General features: G+C 40.9%; 2 protein-coding genes across 3 annotated transcripts in view; one reads left to right on the top strand and one right to left on the bottom strand.

Moving 5' to 3' along the window:
• Positions 1-2,578, bottom strand: part of Mylk4 (myosin light chain kinase family, member 4) — a 108,613-nt gene extending 106,035 nt beyond the window's left edge. Inside the window, exon 1 of the mRNA XM_013016610.1 lies at positions 2,496-2,578. Coding sequence (XP_012872064.1) covers positions 2,496-2,578 — 83 coding nt within the window. The remainder of the gene's footprint in view (positions 1-2,495) is intronic.
• Positions 2,579-2,752: 174 nt separating this feature from the next.
• Wrnip1 (Werner helicase interacting protein 1) lies at positions 2,753-25,348 on the top strand. Of its 2 annotated transcripts, XM_013016693.1 has the most exons (7): positions 2,753-3,885; positions 6,075-6,266; positions 7,322-7,563; positions 18,924-19,153; positions 22,830-22,985; positions 23,919-23,998; positions 24,608-25,348. In XM_013016693.1, exons 1-7 carry the CDS (start codon positions 3,070-3,072, stop codon positions 24,881-24,883), a joined length of 1,992 nt encoding a protein of 663 aa, XP_012872147.1. In that variant the 5' UTR covers positions 2,753-3,069; the 3' UTR covers positions 24,884-25,348. The 2 variants fall into 2 exon arrangements, with proteins under 2 accessions (XP_012872147.1, XP_012872148.1); XM_013016694.1 differs by lacking the exon at positions 23,919-23,998 and having other exon boundaries at positions 2,998-3,885; positions 24,608-24,762.
• The last annotated feature ends 27 nt before the right edge of the window (positions 25,349-25,375 follow it).

Below are 25,375 nucleotides of genomic sequence, written 5' to 3' on the forward strand. Positions count from 1 at the left end.
AAAAAAATCTCACAAGAGACTGTGAGGATTATTCTTCCAAATTTAGATTTCAAGACTATGGCTGAGAAGGAGTTTTACACAGTATCACATTATGGCCAACTCAAATCCAGATTCTTGAAGTCAAATTTGGGCCATTTTTACTTCACCAACATCTGAGTGATTCAATTCTACTCATGTCTGTGGTTTGGGGAGCAATATATGTATACACACACACACACACACACATATATATATATATACACACACATATATGAAAAACTTTGTTTTTTACTCTTCCTTTTTTATGTAATATAGTAAGCAAAATACCTGTAGAAGAAGAATAGCATAAGACTGGAATAGAGTTCATCCTTAGCATATACAAGGTCCCAGTATCATCACCAAAAGAAAAAAAAGGAAAATATGTGGATGGATATATGTATACATACATCTATGCATGTGTGTGGATATGTATATTTATACATATATGTAAGCTTTTTACCTCTTAATTTTTGCACCATATTACATAATGAATATTTTCCACAGCAATATTTATGGAAACACACAGTAAGAAATAAAGACTAAAAATTATATGTGTGTGTAAGTACACAGTGCAAGCTTGAACTGTATTTGAAAATACTAGGAAAGCCAACCATAGTTACACATAGATTTTCTATTATTATATTTTTAAATTAGGCCTTATGTTGATTAACATCAAGAAACTTCACAGACATTCAGTTTGTTTTCTTAATTTTTTTAAGTTTTGCATGGCTTAAAGACCACCATATGCCCAAGTCTTTGTTAATTTTAAAGCTGACTGGGTCAACCATTTTATAGCTAATATCAAATATTTAAAAAATCTTGTCATTTTCCTCTCATATGAACAAGATCATAAAATCCTTTGGTGCTGGTTCTTAATGCAGGACAAAATATTCACCTACAATCTTTGACACATCTACAGTTTTAGAAAACTGCAAATAAGAATGGCTGTGGTAAGAAATAGCACTGTGGCTCAAGTGTTAGAATGTTAGCCTTGAGCAAAGGAAGCTCAGGGACAGTGCCCAGGCCATGAGTTCAAGCCCCGGACTGGAAAAAAGAATGGCTGTGACAAGCTGTTTTTTGTACAAAAAAGCCTACATGTGCCTACATTAGTAAGAACCAGACACAGAAACAGTTGTTTCTATGTCATTCCTCTCACTTCTACCTGGGGAAGATCCATCCATGGTGTGGAGAGGGAGGAGGAGAGAAAGAGAAAGAGGCTGGACAGAGTGTTTAACACCTGATCCAGACAGAGATAGCCACAGGAAGTTACCTGCTTAACAAGATAATGCTGCGTTGCTGTGTACATCCTCCCACTCAATTTATCAGACAGATTGACCACCTCCCTTCACCCAGAAGCCCAAGCCTCTTTCTCTGTGTAATTCATCCATCATGTTCTTCTTAAGACTGTAACTGCTTTGCCTTTAGCTACATAATAGAATTTATATGTTCCTTTTCCTTTGGGTTATTGCCAGTTTACTATATACACTGAGATCAAGTCTTCAGAGGAAAAGTAAACTTAAAACTCTGTAATAACATTCAATGAGAAATGGTTGTGTGAGAGATTAAAACTCTTATCTTTGCCACATTTGATAAGTCTGCATTCTCCTTCATTTACTTGCTGATCACCAACAATGAATGTTTCACCCCTAGATAGTGGGGAGGCTGAGGCAGAGGGGCCACAAGTTCAATATCCATAACCAACACAAGTGTAACTAATACATGTATATGTAGACATATACATATGTGTATGTGTATACACATATATTTACATGACTATAAGTATATAGCTAATATATGTAAATATGTAATACACATATGAGGAAGTTTACAGAAAAGAAAAATAGTACTACAAAGATGTATGCTGGGTGCTGGCAGCACACTGGGGATTGTGGTTCAAAGCCAGCCCAGGCAGGACTTGTACCTCCAATAAACTGCTAAAAAGCCAGAAGGGGAGAGCCATGGTTCAAGAGGTAGAGTGTTAGTCTTGAGGAAAAGAAGTTCAGGGACTGTGCCCAGGCCCGAGTTCAAGCTGCAGGACGAGTGCTATGCATATATAACATTATCATATATATATATATATATATATATGTTGAAAACTACATGCATTCTCATCCTTTAAAAATGTTTATGGTGGTAATTTTGTTTTGTCTCTGCCTGCGTTGAAACTTTAAAAGATTGGCATCATTTTCTTACCAACATGGAATGCTTACATTGTTTTCCAATTTGCAACTACTATCTACCAAAAACAAAAGAACTGTGTTCGGGTGACAGGCCTCTGGCCACAAAGCAAACAATCTAAAGGGGCGGAAACGCCCCTCATTTCTGTTTCTCTGACCCCTGCTTAAGTGAACTTTTTTTCCCCATTAGTATAACTGTACAGGTTTTTCCAGTCGTTTAGGTCCTTTCTCCGGCTTTCTATTCTAAAGTTTTGTTTTCTCCCTATTTATCTTTCATTACAAACAACACTACGCGCCTACCCTTGCGCGCATCCATCTCCCGGGCGTGGGCAGTGGAGCGCAGAAAGCCGCAGTCCGGACACAAACATAGCACCTCCTCCCATCCGCTCACTCGCGAGGAAGGGGAGCGTTTCCGGCGCTGCACAGACTTGCACAGGCGCGCTGCTCCGATTCCCACCCACCCCACACAAAGTCTTTTCGCGGAGCCGGAAGTGGACCAGTTGCGGCCCTGGCGGCTGGCATTGAACTACAATTCCCGGCGTGCCTCGCGAAACGCTGCCTACTTCTGAATAACCTAAAAAGAACTACACTTCTCGAAGGTCCGCGCGAGACGCGGCTTGCGGCGGGGCAATCGGTCTCGGACTACAGGTCCCGACGTGCTATCTGCCGCGTTTCCCGCGGCCGGCGGAGGGCGCGCCGACGCGGGAGCTCCGCACGTGAGGCATGAGCGGCGCCCTCCCCCGGCCCGCGCGCGTCCAGCCGCCTCCCCGAGCTAGGGTCGCGCGGCACGGGGCCTAGTGGCGGGCATCGGAGCCCTCGGTATTTTGGTGGCAGGTGAGGCCGCGTCGGGCAAGCGGGGAGGGCGGCGGCCGCCATGGAGGTGAGCGGGCCGGAGGACGACCCTTTCCTGTCGCAGCTGCACCAGGTGCAGTGCCCCGTGTGCCAGCAGATGATGCCCGCCGCGCACATCAACTCGCACCTGGATCGCTGCCTGCTGCTGCACCCTGCGGGGCACGCGGAGCCCACAGCCGGGCCGCACCGCGCCGGAGAGCGGGCCAAGGGGGCCTCGCCTCCCGGTGCCAAGAGGCGGCGGCTGTCGGAGAGCTCGGCGCTGAAGCAGCCGGCCACCCCGACGGCGGCCGAGAGCAGCGAGGGCGAGGGCGAAGAGGGCGACGACGGCGGCGAGACCGAGAGCCGGGAGAGCTACGACGCGCCGCCCACGCCCAGCGGCGCCCGCCTCATCCCCGACTTCCCGGTAGCCCGCTCCAGCAGCCCGGCCCGGAAGGGGTCGGGGAAGCGGCCAGCGGCCGCCGCCGCGGCGGGCAGCGCGTCTCCCCGCAGCTGGGACGAGACGGAGGCGCCGGAGGAGGAGGCGGGAGGCGACGGCGATGGCGAGGGAGACGGGGACGCAGACGTAGATGGCGAGGACGACCCGGGCCACTGGGACGCGGACGCCGCCGACGCCACCTTCGTGGCCGGCGCGGGCCGTGCGCATCCCCGGGCACTGGCGGCGGAGGAGATCCGACAGATGCTGGAGGGCAAGCCGCTGGCCGACAAGATGCGCCCAGACACTCTGCAGGACTACATCGGGCAGAGCCGGGCCGTGGGCCAGGAGACGCTTCTCCGGTCGCTGCTGGAGGCCAACGAGATCCCTTCGCTCATCCTGTGGGGTCCGCCGGGCTGCGGCAAGGTGAGTGCCGACCCATCGAGGGCCCAGCACACCGCTGTCACGGGCCAGGTCGGGTACAGTCCTCAGCATCCCGACACCTTACTCCCAGGAGAGGGCGCGGTGCCAGGTCCTCCAGTGGAGGCCGTGATGGGTGTGTAAACGTCACACATTCAACCCACCCAATTCCTGAGACACTTGCTGGGCGTTTTCTAAAGGCAGAAGCCTATGAATAGTAGGTTTATGCGAAGATGGGGATTCAGATTCCAAATACCTTTTTGTTTAATTGCTTTTCTCTCACTCCTGGTTTTTGCTTACCTAATCCAAGATAATAATATGTTGGAAGAATTGGAAGGGAACATTTATGTACATATGGAAAAAGCAGTTACTTTTTTTTTCTATTGTGCTTCATTTTTCTACTAGTTGTTGGTGTAAGAGTGGTTTTCAGGACTCATGAAATGTCTCTACCTGTGCATGTCATTTCCATCAAACATTTACATGGCTTTTTCATACTGTTTGAAGGAGCCCCAGTACCTTTTTCTGGGTTCAGTTCATGTATCTGCGTTAGGAATTGACCCAAGTCCAGAGGAAGGTAGTAAAGATAAGATGTTATGGGTTCAGAGAGCATGTCATTTGAAAAATACTTGAGAAAAAAATGTGGAGGAGAGGGTAGCCCTGGAAAGAGGAAGTTGAAATGCTTAACTGTAGGATGCTCTTTCCGTAGAAGAGGAAGGAGAATGAGCCCAAGTGTTGGGCTTTCCTAGCTTTGTGGTTCAGACTCTTGCATACACAAGAGCATTCAAAATTTATCTCTTTACCACACCTCTCCTCCAAGTCCCAAAATGCATCACTCTCTTTTTGTGGCTTGTTTGTATTCATGTCCCTTTGGCCAGGCATCAGTCAGGTGTGTATGTGTGTGCTGTGAATTGAACCCAAGACTTTGCATACATATGCTATGCATGTACTCAGTCTATGAGCTACACTTTCCACCCTAATAATTCCATGTTGACATCTGCCCTGCCCCCTCTGAATTTAGTTGTTACCCCATTTAGGGAGCATTGGAGTCATTTTGAAGTATTTACATAACAACATAAGAATGAATAATCTCATATTTGGTGGTCCCAAACTGCAAGTCAGAAGTCTGCAGGGAGATGTGGATGTGTCATAGAAGATTTAGTGAAGTAGAGTTTCTCCTGTCTGCTTATCAAGGCAGTTGGTGCTCAGTCACATCTTAAGTGACATGAGACCCCAAGTCTAAAAGGCAGACATGCTGGGATTTGTCAAGCAGCAGCCATGGTGTCTAACAGTGCTTTACAAAGTATCTCTGCCAGGCATCAGTGACTCATGCCTGTAATCCTAGCTATGCAGGAGACTGATACCTGATGATTACAGTTCAAAGCCAGACCAAGCAGAAAAGGCCTTGGGACTCATCTCCAATTAACCACCAAGAAAACTGGAAATGGAGCTGTGGCTCAAGAGGTAGAGTTGTAGTCTTGAGCAAAAATGTTCAGGGACAGCTCCCAGACCTTGAGTTCAAGCCCTCGGACCAGCAAAAAAAATAAAGTATCTCCATTCAGGAACAGAATTATTTCTCTCATTGAATACTCCTCCCATTTTCCCCCCAATCTTCATAGTACAGTGCTAACAATAGGAATAGTATTAATAATGGCAGTGATATTTATTGAGTAATGCCAACAATATCAAAGTGCTGCTTCTAATTTCTTTCCTGAGTAGACATTTAGAAGTAGGCTGCTGTCATCTCAGGTACTAGGGAGTTACTGGCTCTCAACTTAGAAACTATTCACTCCTTTTCTCGCCTTCTTGAGCTTCCTTTTTGAGCTCCAGTTCTAAGATCAGTCCTATCCTGTCCTTTAACTGCGTCTCTCTTGGATGAAGGAAGGAGAATTTTCTCTGGTGAGGGGTCACAGCTGTTACCCAGGCTCTGCTAAATCAAGACAGTTGCTCTTTACTGGGATTCCAAAGATCTTGAGTTCCCATTAAAGGAATCACAGGGGTTAGGGACAAATGAGAAAAGGTCAGGATTAGCTTAATAGTTAGCTACTTTCCTGCTATATTTATAGTTCGGATCATCTGTGCCTCTGAATATTGTTTAGAGTTCAAGTTGCTTGATAGTGTTGATGCTGCTTTGTAATACCCACAGGTGCTGCTTGCTTTGTCTGATAAGTGTTTCAAACTGTGTGTATTTTTTCTAGACCACCCTGGCTCACATCATAGCAAACAACAGCAAGAAACATAGCATAAGGTTTGTGACATTGTCTGCAACAAATGCCAAGACAAATGATGTGCGAGATGTCATAAAACAAGCTCAAAATGAAAAGAGCTTTTTCAAAAGGAAAACCATCCTTTTTATTGATGAGATTCATCGGTTCAATAAATCTCAGCAGGTATATTAACTTCCTTTTCTGTGTTTTGGTAATTGTGTGCATCAAATAGAGTTTATGACATAACTTTAAAAAGTTAAAAGCACTATACCAATGCTAGAGACTTGTTATTACTAACTATACCACGAGGCATAAGCTTGTCAGTCTACTCTGTCCACACTTTCTCATGTTTTGGTAACAAGAAATTCTTGTCTGGTGTGAATGAAGTGTTTGCTATATCCCTGAACTGTCCATATCAGAAAAACAGCATTTAGTTCATTTCCAATTTCTAGGGAATTTTAATTTAAAATATTTAAATTAAAGATTTTAATTTAAAAAATTACTGTGAACATTTGAACTTGATTTTAAGATCATTAAGGTTTTTTTTCCCTCTATTATGCATTTTCAAACTTGAAATTTTATTATCTGTGCCTTCAGGCTCTTATCCAGGTGAATGTCCTAAGATCTAGTCATTTATATTTATTTCAGTAGCTTCCAGGAATAAAAGAAAACTATTTTTACAAACAAAGTCACTTTGGAGGTTTTTCTAAATAGTAAAACATTGTAGCTAGAACTGGTTCAAAAATTTCATAAACTTTCTCCTTTTCTGAATCTTTTTTAGGAAAAAACTCTTTAGAGTTCTTCCTGGCATTCTAGGTTTTATATGGGACCCTTGACTTAACATTTACCAATAAGAAAGTACCTGCTAGTTACATATTCACAAAGTTTGTTAGGAAGAATAACAATGTAGTTGAGTACTTGTACTGAAAGAGAGTTTTAGAAAAGTAATATTTTTGAAGCACAGCATTGGACAGAGATAGTTTAAGTCATTTATGTTGAAACTAATTCTACTAAGAGTTATTCTATAAGAGATCAGGTTTAGACATTAGCATCCAAGTTATGTTAGTTTAGGCTTAAAAACCAATAGTAACAGTCTTCCGGATGTTGTGTCCATATCAGATGCATACAATCTAAAGGTAGAAATTAGAAAAATGAAAGAATAGATAGCCAACTTACTTGGGATTCTGCAGGTGGCTACTGACTGGAATCATTTACTTCTGTTTTCCTCTCATGACTAGGACACTTTCCTTCCTCATGTGGAATGTGGGACGATTACGCTGATTGGGGCAACCACTGAAAACCCTTCCTTCCAGGTCAACGCTGCTCTTTTAAGTCGCTGTCGAGTGATTGTTCTTGAGAAACTTCCAGTAGAGGCAATGGTGACTGTTTTAATGAGAGCAATCAACTCACTGGGAATTCATGTCCTAGACTCTAGCCGTCCCACTGACCCTCTGAGCCACAGCAGCAACAGCAGCTCTGAGTAAGTTGACAGTGTGCAAGGCCAGGGGGTCTGCACCTCCCAGAGAATCTGGCATGGGCCCAGAAAGGGCTGGGCCTCCATGGAGAGCATTGGGAATGAGAAGAAATGTTAATCTGCCGGTAAAAAGACCTGCTGGATTTTACCAACAAGTAGATCATTCCGATCATTTCCTTTCTTTTTAGGTGCATTGTTTTGCTTCTGATGGATGCGTTTATAATTTTCAAGCTTTAGTATTGTTTTGTTAATTTAGTTTTTGGGTGTTTGTATTTCTGCTTAAGGTTCTTCTATTTTGCTGTTTTAAGATCTCAAAACTATGAGAAGTGTGGATTATTTTAAAGAATTATTTGGATAGTACTTACTAGACTTATAGGTCTTTGGAGATAAGGAATAGATCTAATAAATCTCTGTCCGATAGTTTATTATTATTTTTAAATATTATCATGCAATTAAGGTAATTAGCATACACAAAAAACCAACTTAGCTTCGTAAAAGTAAAGACATTTTATCAGAAAATGACATTCCTTTTGGTGAATATGAGCACCACATGAGTTCAGTTATGTACAGAGTATACATATTGTGGTTCATCAATTTGGTTTCCTGAATCAGAGATTTTCCTTTCTCTATCAGAATATACTTAGCAAAAGACACTTACCTCCCTATTGGCTGTAATAATGCCCTGGGCCGTAAACTGGTTTGAGGAAAGGCCATTGCCCTCATGCTATGGACTACGCAGCTGCTTGTGTCTGCCCTGAGGCAAAGTCCTGGAGCCATGTTTCTGTGAGGATTAACACACACAGGCATAGTTGTTGGCTCAGGATTTAGGTTTCAGCAGTCTCTCCCCATGTCTAGCCTCTCACATTTGTTTCAGTCTCAGATGTAAGAAGAATGTTGCCATGCCTTATGAAAGCCTTACAACATTTGTCCATGGACCTCTGGGCAGAAAAAAAATTGCCTCATTTTGGAATATAGTAGTACTCTGATCATTAGGACTGCTGGCAGAAATAAGATGAAACCTGCTGGTATCAGTCAGGTTTGCTCATATTCAGGAACCCTTCGTGGGTTGGGCACTTGTCAAGATCTGGGAAGGAGCTCCCGCTAGACCATGTGTAGAGTACAGTCATCCTTTAATATCTGCATGGGAGTTGGTTTGATGACCCCTACAGATCTAAAACTTGGTAGATGTCCAAGTCCCTAATATCAAAAGATGCAGTGTTTACATAGAACTTAGACACATCTTCCCATATGCCTTAATTCATCTTTAGATTACTGTCTTACTCTATTTATTTTGTGGTGCTTAGGATGTACTTGGTCTCACCATAACTAAGTGCACTGCCAATGAGCTACACCCTAATGTAAATTCTGTGTTGTTTAAGGGAAAAAGATTCAAACGTACAGTATAGATGTATCTTTAAAAAAGATTTTTTTTCAACCTGAGGTTAGTTAAATTTGAGGATTTGGAACTTGTGGATACAAAGTGCCGACAACATAGCTTTTCTATAATAAAATTCTCATTATAGACTTATTAGCTGTGGTAAAGATAAGCTGAAAAAGAAATAATTTTTTTCTAACATTTCTGTGTATTTTTTCTGTATTATGATTATCATAGCTGTCTACAGTTTTATACTCTGTAATTTATTTAGTATAATTTTTTATTCATGTCATATTTTCATAGAATTGAAATTTTCAGATTTTCCTCTTTTGCCAGTCTCTGTTCTGCCATAATTCAACTGAAATAAGGACATTATAACTGTGGATCATCAGGAAGAAAACATTTTTGCATTTAAAAAGATTTCCAGTCAGGCACCAGTGGCATCTGGTTGACATCTGAGGATCATGGTTCAAAGCCAGCCTGAGCAGAAAAGTCCATGATGACTCTTATCTCCAGTAAACTTAGAAGAAGCCAGAAGTGGCACTGTGGCTCAAGTGGTAGAGTGCTAGCCTTGAGCACAAAGAGGCTTGGGGATAGTGCCCAGGCCCTAAGTTCAACCCCATAATTGGCTGGGGTGGGGGGGAGATTCCAAGCTAGTTGTAATTCTAGCAACTCAAGAAGTAGAGGGGCTGGGAAGGTGGCTCAGTGGTAGAGCTCCAATTGCATGCATGAAGCCCTGGGTTCAATTCCTCAGCACCACATAAGCAAAAAAGAAAAAACTGGAAGTGGCGCTGTGGCTCAAGTGGTAGAGTGCTAGCCTTGAGCTGAAGAGCTGAGGGACAGTGCCCAGGCCCAGAGTTCGGGCCCCACGACCGGACCAAAAAAAAAAAAAGAAGTAGAAATTGTGACAGTCCCAGTTCAAGACCAACCCAAGCTAATAAACAAGACCAATTTCATCCAATCAACTGAATATGGTGGTACATATTGTAAGCACAGCTGTTGGAGGCAGAATGGGAAGATCTCAGTACAAGGCCAGTCCCAGGCAAAAAATATTAGACCCTATATAACTATAAGAAAGGAAGAGCTAGGGGCTTGATTTAAGTGATAGCGATCTGTCTAACAAGCATGAGGACCTTAGTTTAAAACCCAGAACCACCAAAAGAATAAAAGATTTCAAGGAAATTAGCTAGCATTAATGTTTAAGCATCCATGAAAGAATTAAAATTTTAATTAGTTACTGAGACAGATATAAAAGTTATTCTGAATCTGGTAAAATTACAGATTTGTCAGAAAATATGTCTCATAGCCAATAGATGGTTTATTTTTTCCACTGTCTTTCATTTCGAATTGTTCCTATTTACTGATGTCCACCACCTACTTCAGCAAGCTAAGAACTCAGGGACTTATTTTTCTCTATAACCCAGCACTGTGTTCAGCTGGTTAGTGAGTGAATAAATCTTAGCTCTCAGGACACAAAACATAGCTTATTTATTTGTATATTTTTGGCATAGTCCAGCATTAGGGATAACTACCCTTAGTATCAAGAGCCTTTCTTCAGCAGCAGGAAGCAGAGTAAAAATGAATTACTCAGCTAAGATCCATTAATTTGTCTACTTGCTAGCAATTCTATTAAGATTTGGGTGATGTTTCGGGTCACAGAATAAAATCTTAATTGTAAGTGATTTCTTGAAAGAAATAACCAGAATCTCATGGCTATAGGTAGTTAAGAGTGGATTATGTTGCCTTTTAGTTGTTGTGGATAAAATTTTACTTTCAAATCCCTGCTGCCTGGCATTAGCACATAAATCAGATTGGTTACACTGATGTAGCCAGAAGAGAAGACTCTTTCTTAGCTTTGAGAACTCATTTCTCTGGAAAGCTGTGAGTATACATTTGGTATTTTGGTGCTCTAGGTAGCAACTAGTACATGAACACAGAAGTCTTAGGCTGAAGATGCATGAGGGGTGAGCAGGAATAATGAATCTGAAGTTAAACAAGCTGCAGCTTTCACCATTCTTGCTTATACTTGAGCTAGGAGGCTCACACAGTATGCACACGAATATTCCCACTAGAGCACACTCAAAGGGGTTGGAAACCAACCTCCCTGCAAATAAGCTGAACTACAATCCCAGCCCAAGTATTTTTTTTTCCTCTGGAACTCTGGGCCTCAGCTCAAGGCTAGCACCCTACCACTTGAGCCACAGTGCCACTTCCTATTTTTTTCTTATGTGTTGCTGAGGAATCGAACCCAAGGCTTCATGCATGAGAGGCAAGCACTGTACCACTGAGCCAACTTCCCAGCTCCCAAGTATTCTTTTTAACATGGTTTCCTTCTCTGTTTATTCAGTAGAAATGGGAGGTCCTGTATATGCTAGGCATTGGCTAAGGATTGCAAAGCACATTCCTGCAGCTGTTGAGGGCATGAGGTAGGATCAAGGCTGCTGAGCAAAGTTTGTAATGCATGCTGTGTGCAGGGATGAGGTATAGAGAAGAGGCAGCTAAAACCTGATGAAAAGATACCAAGCTGAGTTTTGAAGGACTAGCAGAATTAGAGATAAAATAGAAAGGTCCTTACATTTGTATGGTTCTTTCGCTTATATGGCTAGTTAACAATGCATTTTACTCACATGATACAGTTAAACATGCTGTCTCTATGCTGGATTAATTTGGGAGTCCAGAAAGGAATTCCATGGTCTCTAGTATGATGATTTATTGCTGTTGAAATTGAGAAGGTAAATCAGCATTTGTTCATCCTCAAGTACAGACTCTAAAGGATCACAGACAACCAGATCACCACATGTGTGTATTCAGAACACCTTGAAGAAGTTGTTTGGGGACCTTATAGTCTTGGCCCATGTCTGGGCAGACATGAACAGGGAGTGAGGAATGAGAAAGTAGAATTGCCCTCTTGACTAACCAGACAAGACTAAGAGTTGGACAAAGGAGGTGAAAGGATATCTGTCCTATGTGGTGCTATGGCTTAAATCACCTCCAGAGAGGAGCCCAAGCAAAAGAAAACCCTTGTTTCCATTTCCTGGAATTCATTTCAATAAATACTAGTTTATGTGATCAGAGGCATGTGCCTTTGTGCTCCCTCCCCTAAGAGTATCCTCCTTTGGTCCCACTGTGTGTGAATGTTTATATAGTTTTTCATGTCCTGGTGTATTTTAGATATGAGAGAAAAACATTTGTGGTTTGTCTCTCTGATCATTGGCTTACCTTACTTAACATGATTTGTTTTAGGTCTATCCATTTCCCTGCAAATTTTATTATTTCTAATGGCTGTGTAAACTTCCATTATGTGTAGGTACCTCAACTGTTTGATTCCCCCCCCAATCTATTGTAGGGCATTTGGGCTGTTTCCATAAGATGGCTATGTTAATAGTGCAGCAGTTAAAATGGCATCCTTTATGATATCCTGGCATGTGATGTTCTGGATAGATTTCCAGGAGTAGTATAGCTGGGTAATAGGGAAGATCTATGTTTACTTTTTGGGGGAACCTCCAGACCACTGTCTAGAGTGGTTGTACTAATTTACATTCCCACCAATAGTGCAGTGGGATTCCTTTTTACCCACATTTCCTCCAGCATTTGTTGTTCAAATTCACAATGTTGACCAGTCTAACTAAGGTGATATGGAATCTCAGAGTTGTTTTGATTTGCATTTCCTCATATGTTTTGTTGCTAGTCTTACCTTTTGTGAGAAGTCTCCTTAGCTCTTTGCCCATCTGGTCATTGGTTTATTGGTTTTGGAAGGGGTTACTTTCTTGGATATTTTGGATATTAGGCCTTTGATGTATTGCTGGTAAAGATTTTCTCTTAGTCTGTTGGCTGTCTTTCTAGTTTAGTAACTGTGACCTTTGCAGTGGAAAAATTTAGGGTTTTCTCCTATCTGCTGTGCCCGTAGGACTCTTTTCAAGAAGTTTCTGCCTATAAGATACAGTGTTTCTCCTATTCCCTCTTGCAGTAATTTCAAAGTTTCAGGTCTGATGTTGAAGTCTTTGATCCACATTGAGTTGATATTAGTGCATAGTGACAAACAGGGATCCACTTTTGGTTTTCTGCATATAGATGCCCAGTTTTCCCAGCACCAGTTATTGAAGAGGCTATCTTTTTTTCCATTGTATATTTTTGGCTACTTTATCAAATATCAGATAACTGTAAGACTATGGTTTTATTTCTGGGTCTTCTAGTCTGCTCCCTTGATCTCTGGGTGTTTTTGTACTAGTTCCAAGCTATTTTGTTTAATATTGCTCTGTGGTAGAGCTTGAGGTCTGGGATTGTGGTACCACCAGCACTGCTTTTTTTGAGTACAACTGCTTTGGCTATTTGAGGTCTTTTGTTGTTCCTATAAATTGTTTTTTGTCTGTCTTGATAAAGAACATCATTGGGATTTTGATGGGGATTGTGTTAAATTTGTAGATCATTTTTGGCAGTATGGCCATTTACATTTACATGTCTTCTGTGTCTTATGAGAACATTTGTCATTGGATTTAGGATGCATACTAAATCTAAGATGGGCTCATTAAGATTCATAGTCATACCTACAAAGGCTGTTTTCAAATTAACTCATGTTACAGGTTCTAAAGATTAGGACTATATCTTTGGGCTCACTATTCACCTCACTTCAAAGCCCAATCAGATTTATGGCATAGTACAATTTGGAAAGACATCCTTGGTCTAGCTCTACAATATAGCTATTACTAGTTCCTTTTTATTAGATGATAAACTATGGAAGCATAGAAGTATAGTACCACATTTTCTTGAGCGTCATCAGGGTTGGTTCCATATCTTAAATGTGGTGAATAATGCTGCAGTAAACATAGTTGTGCTGGTAGCTTTAGTATGGCCTTGTTTGTGATCATTTGGGTAAATGCCCAGAAGTGGGATTGCTGTGTCATAGGGGAGCTCTATGTGGAGTCTTTTGAGGAACCTCCATACTGCTTTCCAGAGTGACTGAACAAGTTTACACTCCCACCAAACAATACAATGCAATAGGGTTCCCTTTTGGCCATATCCCCTCCAGCATTTGTCATTATTAGATTTTTTTGATTATAGCCATTCTAACTGTTGTGAGGTGGAATCTCAATGTTGGTTTGATTTGCATTTCTTTTATGGCCAGAGAAGTTAAGCATTTCTTCATGTGTCTATTGGCCATTCTTATTTCCTCTTCAGAGAAGTCTCTCTTTAAGTCTTTAGCCCACTTATTAATGGGGTGGTTGTTTCTTTGAGGATTTGTTTTTGGGTGATTTAATTTTTTGAGTTCTAAGTATATTTTAGATATAAAGCCTTTGTCTGTTGTATAGCTAGTGAAGATCTTCTCCCAATCTGTGGGCTTTCTGTTGATCTTGCTAGCTATGTCCTTTGCCATGCAGAAGCTCTGCAGTTTCATGCAATCCCATTTGTCCAACCTTGCTTTGATTTATTGTGTTTCTGGGTCTCTATTAAGAAAATTTCAACCTGTGCCAAGGAACCCTAGAGTTTCTCCTATTCCTTCCTGTAATATTTTCAGGGTGTCTGCTTTTACTTCAAGGTCTCTGATCCATTTGATGTTGATTCTGGTGCAGGGTGATATATAAGGATCTAATTTTAGTTTTCTACAGGTATTAACCAATTTTGACAGCACCATTTACTGAAGAGACTCTCTTCCATTCCCTTTTTTTGGCCCCCTTGTCAAAGATTAGGTGGCTATCGGTCTGTGGGTTCATTTCTGGGTCTTCGGTTCTACTCCATTGGTCTTCGGGTCTATTCATGTGCCAGTACCAAGCTGTTTTGATTACTATGGCTTTGTAGTAGAGCTTGAAGTATGGTATTGTTATTCCTCCAGCACTGTTCTTTCTGCTAAGGATTATTTTTGCTATTCAGGGTCTTTCATTGTTCCATATGAATTTTTGGATTGCTTCTTCTATTTCATTGAAGAATGAGTTTGGGATGTTGATGGGTATTGCATTGAATTAGTAGATAGCTTTTGGCAGGATTGCCATTTTCACAATGTTAATCCTCCTATCTAGGAGCTTGGGAGGTTTTTCCACTTCCTTAGATCTGCTTTAATTTCCTTTTTCAGATTTGTAAAGTTTTCTTCATAGAGGTCCTTCACTTCTTTAGTTAAGTTTATTCCTAGGTATTTTATTTATTTTGAGGCTATTACAAAAGGAGTTGCTTTCCTCATTTCAGCTGCGCTTTTCTCATTATTGGCATACCAGAAAGCCATTGATTTTTGAGGGTTAATTTTATACCCTGCTACTTTGCCAAAGTTTTGAATCAGCTTGAGTAGCTTGGGAGTGGAGTCCATTGGGTGCTTTAAATATAAGATCATGTCATCTGCAAAAAGGGAGAGTTTTACTTCATCTTTCTCTATTTGGATCCCTTTTATGTTTGCATCTTGTCTTTTTGCGTAGCTAGGCATTCTAATTATAAATTGAAGAGAAGTGGAGAAAATGGACATCCTTGTCTTGTTCCTGATTTTAGAGGAAATAGCTTTAGCTTTTCACCATTAACTATAATGCTGGCTGTAGGTTTGTCATACATAGCCTTTATTGTATTGAGGAATGTTCTCTGGATTCCTAGTTTCTCCAGAGCTGTCATCATAAAGGGGTGTTGGATCTTGTCAAATGCTTTTTCGGCATCTATTGAGATAATCAAGTGGTTCTTTTTGATGTGATGTGTTACGTTAATTGATTTGCATATGTTGAACCATCTTTGCATCCCTGAAATGAATCCTGTTTGATCATGGTGTATGATTTTTTTGATGACTTGTTGAAGTCGATTAGCCAAAATTTTGTTGAGAAGTTTTGCATCAATGGTCATCAAAGAATGGGTCTATAGTTCTCTTTCTTTGATGAGTCCCTGTCTGGTTTTGAGATGAGGGTTATGACAACTTCATAGAAAGTGTTGGGTAGTGAACTTTCACTTTCAATTTCATTGAAGAGTTGGGGGAGTATAGATGTGAGTTCTGCTTTGAAGGCCTTGTAGAATTCAGCAGTGAACCCATCTGGTCCTGGGCTTTGCTTGAATGGAAGATCTTTTATTGATGTTTCTGTTTCTATTTCGATGCTTGATATGGATCTGTTAAGTTGGTTTGACTTATCTTGGTTTAGTTTGGGCATGTCAACATTTGCTAGAAATTCTGGAATATAGATTTTTATCCAAAGGGATGAAGGAACAGTGTGGGTTGGGTGACTTTTGTTGAATTCTCTTTGTGGCAGTTGCAGCTTCATTCTCTGAAACAGAACCAGAATAGCAGAATGACTTATATTTTGGTTAGGACTTTAAACATCAAAGGAACCTATTTCCCAATTATATATAATACATACCATTTTTAAAGTCTTACTCAGTTGTAGTAAATAAATGAACTGCTATTTGTAAATATATGATGCAATTAAGGACAAAGTAATAGGAAATGGATATATGCCAAAGTACTAGTTTTAAAGTTGTCTAGTGGCAGGTGACTTTTTTTTTCTTTTAAAATTGAATGTAATATGCATGTATTTGGGATATTTGGAAATCAAGAGATCTAAGTAGGTTATTTTTCAAACAATTAAAATTTTAAGTATGTTAAACTACACAGATTCGAATTTTGTTTAAAAAATAGAAGTTTAATAGCTGCTCAGTTGATTGAATCATAAGAGAATTTCAATGGATGGACATCATAGCTATTATCTATAGGTGTTGGAGATAGTGGGCTTTTTTTTCCCTGTATGTTCACATGACTTTTAAAAATACATTTTCACTCTGAGATGATGAGCAAGTTGAGCTATCATTGAATGCTTATTATCTACCAGCTATTGGGAATACAACCAAAGAACAAAACTTTATTGCTGTCCTTGAGGTACTCAATATTTAGAGGGGATGGAGAGGTGACTGGTGGTCACCTCTCAGAATCTAGGATGATTCTGTTGTTAGTATTGTTTTCTTGCTTATTTTGCTCCTTTTCTGTCCTCAGGAGGTTCAGGTTTTTTGTAACTTGGGTGCTTTCCAAGATAGTGGAAGGCATTGCTTTTAGTAGTTCTGAGGCAGAAACAAGGTATTAAGGCAATTTGGGTTTTCTCTGCACATATACCACACATAGACTCATATACACATGCCATTCCTGGTCAGGTATATCTTGGGCTACCACTCTAATGCTGCTCCTCTTCTACCACCACCACCACCCCTTTTTTTTTTTTTAACAGTACTAGGTTTGAACTCAGGGCTTCATGCTTTTCCTTGGCTTTTCAAGCAAATTGGTTTTCTGCCACTTGAGCCACACCTCTCCTTCTGGCTTTTTGCTGATTAATTAGAGATAAGTGTCCCAAAGACAAAATTTTCTGCCTGGGCTGGCCTCAAACTACAATCCTCAAATTTCAGCCTCCCTAATAGCTGGGATTACAAGTATGAGCAATCAGCGCCTGGTTCCACACATTGTCATTAGAATGTATTTTAGTATTTTCCTTTAAGCTCTCTTCCAGAAAGTCTTGTTTCTGGCTGAGAAATTATTCCTTAGGTTTTAAAGAGTGCAGCCCTGGGTGTGTTGTAAGTCCTCTCTGAGGTATCTGTCTGTTGCCATTAGAAGGAAGGAAGATGACTCTGCCAACCAGAACAGTGAGGCTCAGGTGAACATCATAACTCCGAAGAGAAACAATTGATTATTGTAAGGCTAAGTCGAGCCAGGTGTCTTACCTGTGATGAGAGGAATTTGGGACATTTTTAGTAAATAAGGGAATAATAAATAGGTCTTTATAAAATTAGACAAATCTTTTGGTGAAAATCAAATACATTTGGGCATTATTCACCTAGTGAAGTAGTCTGTTTGAATGTGCAATAAGAAATTCTATTTTGACCATAGCAGGCAAGCTAGACACCCTGCTTCAGAACCTCTTAGCTCGGCCCAGTTAATGACTGGAGATATTATCAGCAGAAGGTTAATAATGATATGAGTTAAACTGTAAATTTTTTTAAAAGATTAATCTTTGCTTCACAAATGTGCAACTAGCAGTTCTGACCTTTATAAGTAATGAAAGGTGCTAGATAGCATATGTAACTATAATGGAAAGAGAAATGTTTGTTGAATCAGACTTGAAAGCTAATCATAGACCTTCCCTATGATAGTCCAAACATAGAAACATGATTGTAAATTTTAGCCCTGTCACTTGGAGAGAGGTGTAACCTAACAACTAATTTCTTGCCAAGTTTTCTGATCAGTTCTCAAGCTAGTGAAACCTGATACCCTCTCTGCTATTCTATACATATTTTGTGTGACTGACACCCTCTATGAAGTAGCCTACTGCATGCAGTATGGAAATGCATTCTAGGTACTACTATGCACAGAGTTATCAGGAACTTCATTTGTTGTTTTTAAAATAAGGATTGAACTATCTGATCTAGAAATTATTATTCTAATGTAATGCTGTCTCTTCTGTGTGGAAGGTGATCAAAACATTCTGGTATCTTCAGGATATGGTTCGACCTTCATACATATTTTCCATACACTAATGAAGTGTGAACATTTCTAACAAAGTTTTTGTTGTTCTATTTTGCACAGCTTATATGAATGAATTTTCACATTGAAGGTAACAATGTGGCTCATGAGATATATATACTCTCTATATATATGATTTGTAGTGAACTGTCTCATTGATGAGATACGGCATCATGAGATACCCTTAAAACTTATAAGATCTGGTCAGTTTTTACTCTCCAAAATGCTTCATTAACAATATGAGTTCAGAGGGGACAGGGGGAGGATGGGAAGGGATGGGAAGGGGAAACAAAGGAGGAGGTTACAATGCTTGATAAGAAATGTACTCATTATCTTGCCCATGTAATTGTAACCCCTCTGTACAGTATTTTCATACAAAAAATTACCTTGGAAAAAAAATAATGAGTTCAGAATCAGAGGCAAAAGCCTAGATCTAAGGTGGCTTTTCATTCAGCCTCACTAAGAAATTTACTTTAAGATGTGCTGTGGAATAAGTGTGTGACCTTAGTGACAATGATACTGATTGTGTTACAGGCCCTCTGTGTTTATAGAAGATAAAGCTGTGGACACCCTGGCATATCTCAGTGATGGGGATGCCCGCACTGGCTTGAATGGACTACAGCTGGCAGTGCTGGCCAGGTTGAGTTCTAGGAAGATGTTCTGCAAGAAGAGTGGACAAACCTATTCTCCCAGCAGAGTTCTGATCACTGAGAATGATGTGAAGGAAGGCCTTCAAAGGTCCCACATTCTATATGACCGAGCAGGTGAGTAATTGGAATGTGGACAGAGTAATGCTAGGGAAATAAATGTGAGTACAACATGCTCATTGCTAGGTGTCTAACCTACAGGGTCCAAAGTTTGTCCCTCATACTCAGTTGGATCTGTATATAGAATTAAACCTTACAGGATTGACTTTCCTGAATAAAGGCATAAAGCAGAAGCTCCCAGGATAAGAATCAAGAGGAATTTGAGGCTTGAAGCTTTAGGCTTCCCTGTCATTTAGAAACTTGTTAGATATTTCCCGTTCCTCAGTAGTAGCACTTCATTTGACAGTGAGCAATTCTTGGCATCATGTCAGTAAGTAACAAGAAAGCTTTTGCAGTAAATAACTTCATTCTCTTGAAAGTTAAATTCTTTGTATCTAGAACCTAAACTAAAAGTTACATGTTATAGGTCTTAATGCTTTTGTTTTGTAGTAGCTTTGAAAATTTACTTTTACTATGCATGGAATTGCATTTACAGATGGCATATATAGGACAGACATACCAACTTACAAAATTCTTGAGCTGGCAATGTTAAATATTGTAGGTATGGCACATTTGGGTTTTTGTTTTGTTTTGTGTTTTGTGCTGGTCTTGAGGCTTGAACTCAGGGTCTGGGTGCTATCCCTAAACTTTTTTATTTGCTCAAGGCTGGTGTTCTACCACTTGAGCCACAGCTCTACTTCTAGCTTTTCAGTAATTTATTAGAAATAAGAGTCTTACGGGCTTTCCTACCCAGGCTTGTTTTGAACCATAGTCTTCAGATCTCAGCCTCCTTGAGGAGCTAGGATTACAGGCATGAGCCACTAGTACCCAGCACATTTTCTTTTTTTTTCTATAAAAGAGGTGGGAGATGAAGTTAATTTACTATAGATTAGGCTGGACTCTGGGGCTTTAACGTTTGTATGACTCTGAATGCAGTCTTAATGCAGTAACTGGAATACAGTTTCTATATCTTTAAAAGACCTTTTTTTTTTTTTGAAAAGGAAGCTGATAATTGGACACTGCAGGCCTACAGTTGATTGTGCTGTCTCTGCTGTTTCCTGATGCTGGGAAGTACTAGCTAGCAAAAAGCTAAAAGGACTGAAGACTAATTCCAAGCACTGCTTCCCCTGAGTGAACTTGTTTGCTACTTGTTCTCAGTGACCAGAGCTCTGTGGCCTTAATGCCCTTTGGCTAGTGTTACTGTAGGGTGTTAATTAGTGCTAAAAGCACACCAGACACTTTGAACACACAATCCTATCTGTGTTCTGATCAGAACATTTCTCTCTCCAGGAGCCTACTCACATAGTCAGCTCTCCCTTGTACTCTTGAATGTCATGTCAGTGCTTGAAAAGTAAAATATCTAGATGTAAAACTTTCAAGAAATGAAAGAATTCTCACATGCTAGGCTCTCCCTTGTTTCTGAGGGTCCAGTGTGGTAGTCTTTCTCTTTTCTTGTGGGTGTCCCAAAAGAGCTTTGTTTAGACTAGACTTTGATTTCAGAAAGAAATGAGATTGAGATTTTTGCTTTATCAAGCTATCAGTTAAAGTCCATATAACATCACATTCACTAAAATTTGATTATTGAGTATAGATTTCTGAAAGTCCTCAAAATAGAAGTAGGAAATGAAGATAATTCAAGTCTGAGTTTGGCTGTTCTTCAAGCTCATGTCCTTCCCTACTGTCCACATGTGCCTATACAACCCTGCTGAGCAGTCACTGAACTCACCTGAGTGTGTGTTACTGAGAAGAGTTGCCCTTGGACCCTAGGACTCTAGGGAGCCAGGTGCAGTGGGTATCACCTTGATACTAGCTCTTCACTGTCCCAGGAAGAAGAGTGGCAGTGGAGGTTTCTCAGTGCCACAGCCTCTGCCTCTCGTGTAAAGCACCCTCACCCCGATTCTTAGGACTTTTTGTAACTCCACTGAGACAAACATCCCACCCCCAGAGTTTGTATTGTTTATTTTAATGTCATGTAATACATAGTTTCTCACTAGTAGGATCCTATAAGTAGTTTGTACATTAGAGTGAAGAACTTCGCAAATGAGAAAAAATTTTCTGCTGGGTATTTACATTATTCTGTGTAAATAATATGAAATTTCCAGTTATAAAAAGCAAAACTGAAGGGTAGCATAATATAACAATAGAAGGTAACCCTGATACCATGTTTTTTGTCATGTTTGCCTTGTGCAGGGCCTGTATTATTTAAAATAACATTATAAGGCTGCTGGTCTTGGTGACCCCACTTTTACCATTGAGAACCTTGAGGCATAAAGAGGATCCACAGCTTGCCCATGGTTGCATAGATAATGAGTTTGGTATTCAAGCCCAGTCTCTCTGGCTCCAGAGCCCATGGTTTGGCCCACTATACCATTGCGATTACCTCTCTCATTGACACAGTAAAGCTGAATGAGTAACCGTGATAGAGCATATGCAGTTGAAGAAAGTGAGCTAGAGATGTTTCTTCTACCCATCCATACCTATATATTTTGCCAAGCCTAGCACTGTCTGGGAGAGGAACAAAGCAAAGGATATCTTTTGGGCAGCAGGATAAAATGGTGAGGGCAAGGGCTGGAACCGTGTGGATCAGCCAGGACACTTTCCCAACTAGCATTCATAGCTAACTTTATTAGGAAAACCCTGGCACAAGGAATACTCAGTTTATCCATAGAACTCTAGTATCTGGGCTAATGCCATCCATCTACTCTAGGTATTCACTTGTGTCATTAAGGCTTTGCCATCAGTATTTTGGGTGTTACCCCTGCAGTAGGCCAGCATCTTGCCACTTGTTCTCATTTCCATCAACCAACTGTCATCTTACCAGCTGCTGGGATTTGTTCTGGGGCCCAAGTTCTACCCAGAACACAGTCCTATTGTTGACATGGCTTGTGATGAGCAGAGACCAGGTGCTTCTCTGGAAGGACTCAGAAGAACAGTACCCCATGCCCTTTTGGGAGACAGTGTTCTCTGATCTTCTATGAAAGAGTAGTCAGAAAGTTGGGGAAATGTGTGCAAGTTCCACTGCTTATTTTTTGTAATTGTTTAGCTGTCATGTCCTCCCTTAAATGTGTTTTTTGTAAAGTATTGGGTTTTTTTCATTAATTTTTTTTGGGGGGGTGAGGAGGTAAGGGTAGGGCTACACTACTGTCAGGGTTCGAGCTACTTGCCCATGTACCAGTCCTCTTGAGATTCTGCCACATAAGTAATCCCATATCAAGGCTGTAGTAAAAATGACCATGGGCTTTGAGATTAGGAAGGCAGCTGGAAATGACACAGAGCAACAAATGGGCTGTAACAGCTGTCCTACCACTCTCTTCTCCATCCTAGTGTCTATGCCTAGGTCAACAGCCAGTTTTCCTCAAATAGACTATTGGGGCAGAGCATGAGACCGGGATGTGAGAGTGCTTCTCCCTCCACGCCTTGTAATGGCCAACCCACTGTTGTGAAAGAATTACCTTTCAGAGTGGCTTGCCCCTTGCCTCCCCTTGCCTCTTGTGTCTGAATGCAGGTTTCTCCATCTTCCCCCATATGGGACATGTAGCCTATCCCAGGGACATCAGCCATGGGGCTGAGCCAGGCTTTGTTCCCCACTGAGTGAGATTTGAAGATAGTTGTCAAGCCCCATCCTTCCCATTGCTCCTAGCAGCCCACATCTCACACTGCAGCCCATGTCAGTATTGTTCTCTCTGGTGTACAGGAGAGGAACACTACAACTGCATCTCCGCCCTGCACAAGGCCATGCGGGGCTCTGACCAGAACGCCTCTCTCTACTGGCTGGCACGTATGCTTGAGGGAGGGGAAGACCCACTCTACGTAGCAAGGAGGCTGGTGAGGTTTGCCAGCGAGGACATTGGTGAGTGTTGTGGACAATCAGGGGAGGGCCAAGCAACGTGAGGGAGGAAGTAGCTTCTTTTAGACTAAAAATGCAATGAAATTCTACTAGACATGAAGAAGGAAGCTTTAAAAAAAGCTGAACAGGAATTCATACCTATTTCATGGTGCATGTCTTCAAAAAGTCACCATTTTCTGCTTCCTGTTCAAGAATGTTTTTTAAAACACAATTGGCTATTCAGAGTATTGAAATAATAAAGAAAAACTTTTGAATTTGCTTTGTAGCCAGATACTAAGGTTTTCATTAGACAGTTCCTGAGGCAGACTTGGAAGACACTGAACATTTAAAACAAAGATCAGCAAGATGCTAGTGGCTCATGCCCGTAATCTTAGCTACTCAGGAGGCTGAAATCTGAGAATAGTGGTTCAAAGCCAGCTTGGGCAGAAAAGCCTGTTACTCTTACCTCCAATTAATTACCCAAAAAACACCAGAAGTAGAGCTGTGGTTCAACTATTAGAGCACTAGCCTTGAGCATAAAACTTCAGTTTTTAGGATCTGAGTTCAAACCCACCCCAGGACTGTCACAAAAAATAAAGAATAAAAATTAAAACAAAGATCAGAAAAGCTTTCCTTTAAAGTCTCTGGTCTTTGTAAATGTTTTGTTTTTAATGTATCTGTCCTGTGATGTCTTCATGGCCTTTGCTCCTTATGTTTGTTGTACATAGTGTCTTTCTTACTAGATACAAAGTTTTTTATCCACAAGAAAATAATTTTTGACACTCTTTAAGTATTTCTTAAGTATACTGTGTCAGAGATAAGTTAATTTATTTTGCTAAATGGGACTTCATTGGTCACTATGTCTAATAATTGTTTATGGTCACAGCAGCATGCAGACAGTTTGGAATGATGTGCATTTGACTTAAACTTTCCTTTGTCTTTCTGTGTGTATGGCAGGCCTGGCAGACCCGTCTGCATTAACACAAGCAGTTGCTGCCTACCAAGGCTGTCATTTTATAGGCATGCCCGAATGTGAGGTAAAGTAATCAGCCCAGTTCTCTGTAAAACTGTCTCTTTGTGTTCTGTCCCTTTGTGAATTTTGATATATGTTTTGCCTTCACCATTGGTTTATCGGGCCTACTGACTAAGCTGCTTGGCTTTTAAATTCCTTTGCATAGAATCTTGGCCTTCTGGAGAGATGACCTGGGTACAAATAGTACCGACAAGATCATGTTTTCAGACTATCTGTAGGCGTCCCAGAGCTCAGGGACAGTACTCCAGGCTTTCTGGGGTAGGGACAAGGGACAGAAAAGTTAGATTTGCTGAACAGGAAGCCTTTGTACTTTCACCTCCAGACAGCTCTCTGTTCATCTGTTTTGTTTTTTTTTTTTTTGTATGAATAGTTTAAGAAAAAGTTCATATACTAAAAAGTTGTTCTGTTTAAGTGAGCAGCCCTGGTCTGACAACCTTGTACCTCAGAGGAGTTTTTGTTGTTGTTGTTTTTTCCTCTGTGGTAGTTGGGTGTTCAGATGAGGTGAGAAGGAGGAAAAAACATGATGGGACTCAACAAGAAGGGTCATAAAACCCTCTGCCAAATAGGAACTTTCTGGCATCATCTTAATAACACGTACCTTTCTGCATCCAAGGTGCTTCTGGCCCAGTGTGTGGTCTATTTTGCCCGGGCCCCAAAGTCCATTGAGGTGTACAACGCCTACAACAATGTCAAAGCCTGCCTGCGGAACCACCAGGGGCCCCTGCCCCCTGTCCCCCTGCACCTGAGGAATGCCCCCACCAGGCTGATGAAGGATTTGGGCTACAGTAAAGGCTACAAGTACAACCCCATGTACAGTGAGCCTGTGGACCAAGAGTACCTGCCTGAGGAGTTGAGAGGAGTTGATTTCTTCAAGCAGAGGCGATGCTGACTCTCAGGCAGTGGCAACAGAAAGAGGCTTCTGGCTTCAGGAAGGCCAGGAGGAAAAAGTCACTGGATGTTGGTGTTGGGTTGCCTAGTGGAAGTTAAAAAGAGACCAGCCTTTTGTACCAGAAACTTAAAGAGTTCTGTAGGCAGAGGTGGTTACTTCAACTAAATGTGTACCATTGAAATTGTGTTCATTTGCACTCTGTGCAATGGTTATGCTTATGAAAATATCTGGCAGCTTTGTGCAATGAATTAATGTTATAAGGAATTATCTATTTTGTCATAGTATTTAAGTCATAATGTCATTTCAGAATTGAGTTCAGTAGGGTTTTTTCCTTTAAAAAATGTATATTCTGGGTAGTTTCAATTGGTAAAAAAATAATGTAATTGTGATTTAATACTGCATAGTGTTTTGGGTATTTTTTTTATATGCAAAGGTCTTATGAACCAATAAAACTATTTCAAAGTACTCTTCAATTCTTTCATGCTTCTTCTG

Source organism: Dipodomys ordii, unplaced genomic scaffold (genome assembly GCF_000151885.1).
Source record: "Dipodomys ordii isolate 6190 unplaced genomic scaffold, Dord_2.0 Scaffold32, whole genome shotgun sequence".
NCBI classification, from domain to species: Eukaryota; Metazoa; Chordata; class Mammalia; order Rodentia; family Heteromyidae; genus Dipodomys; species Dipodomys ordii.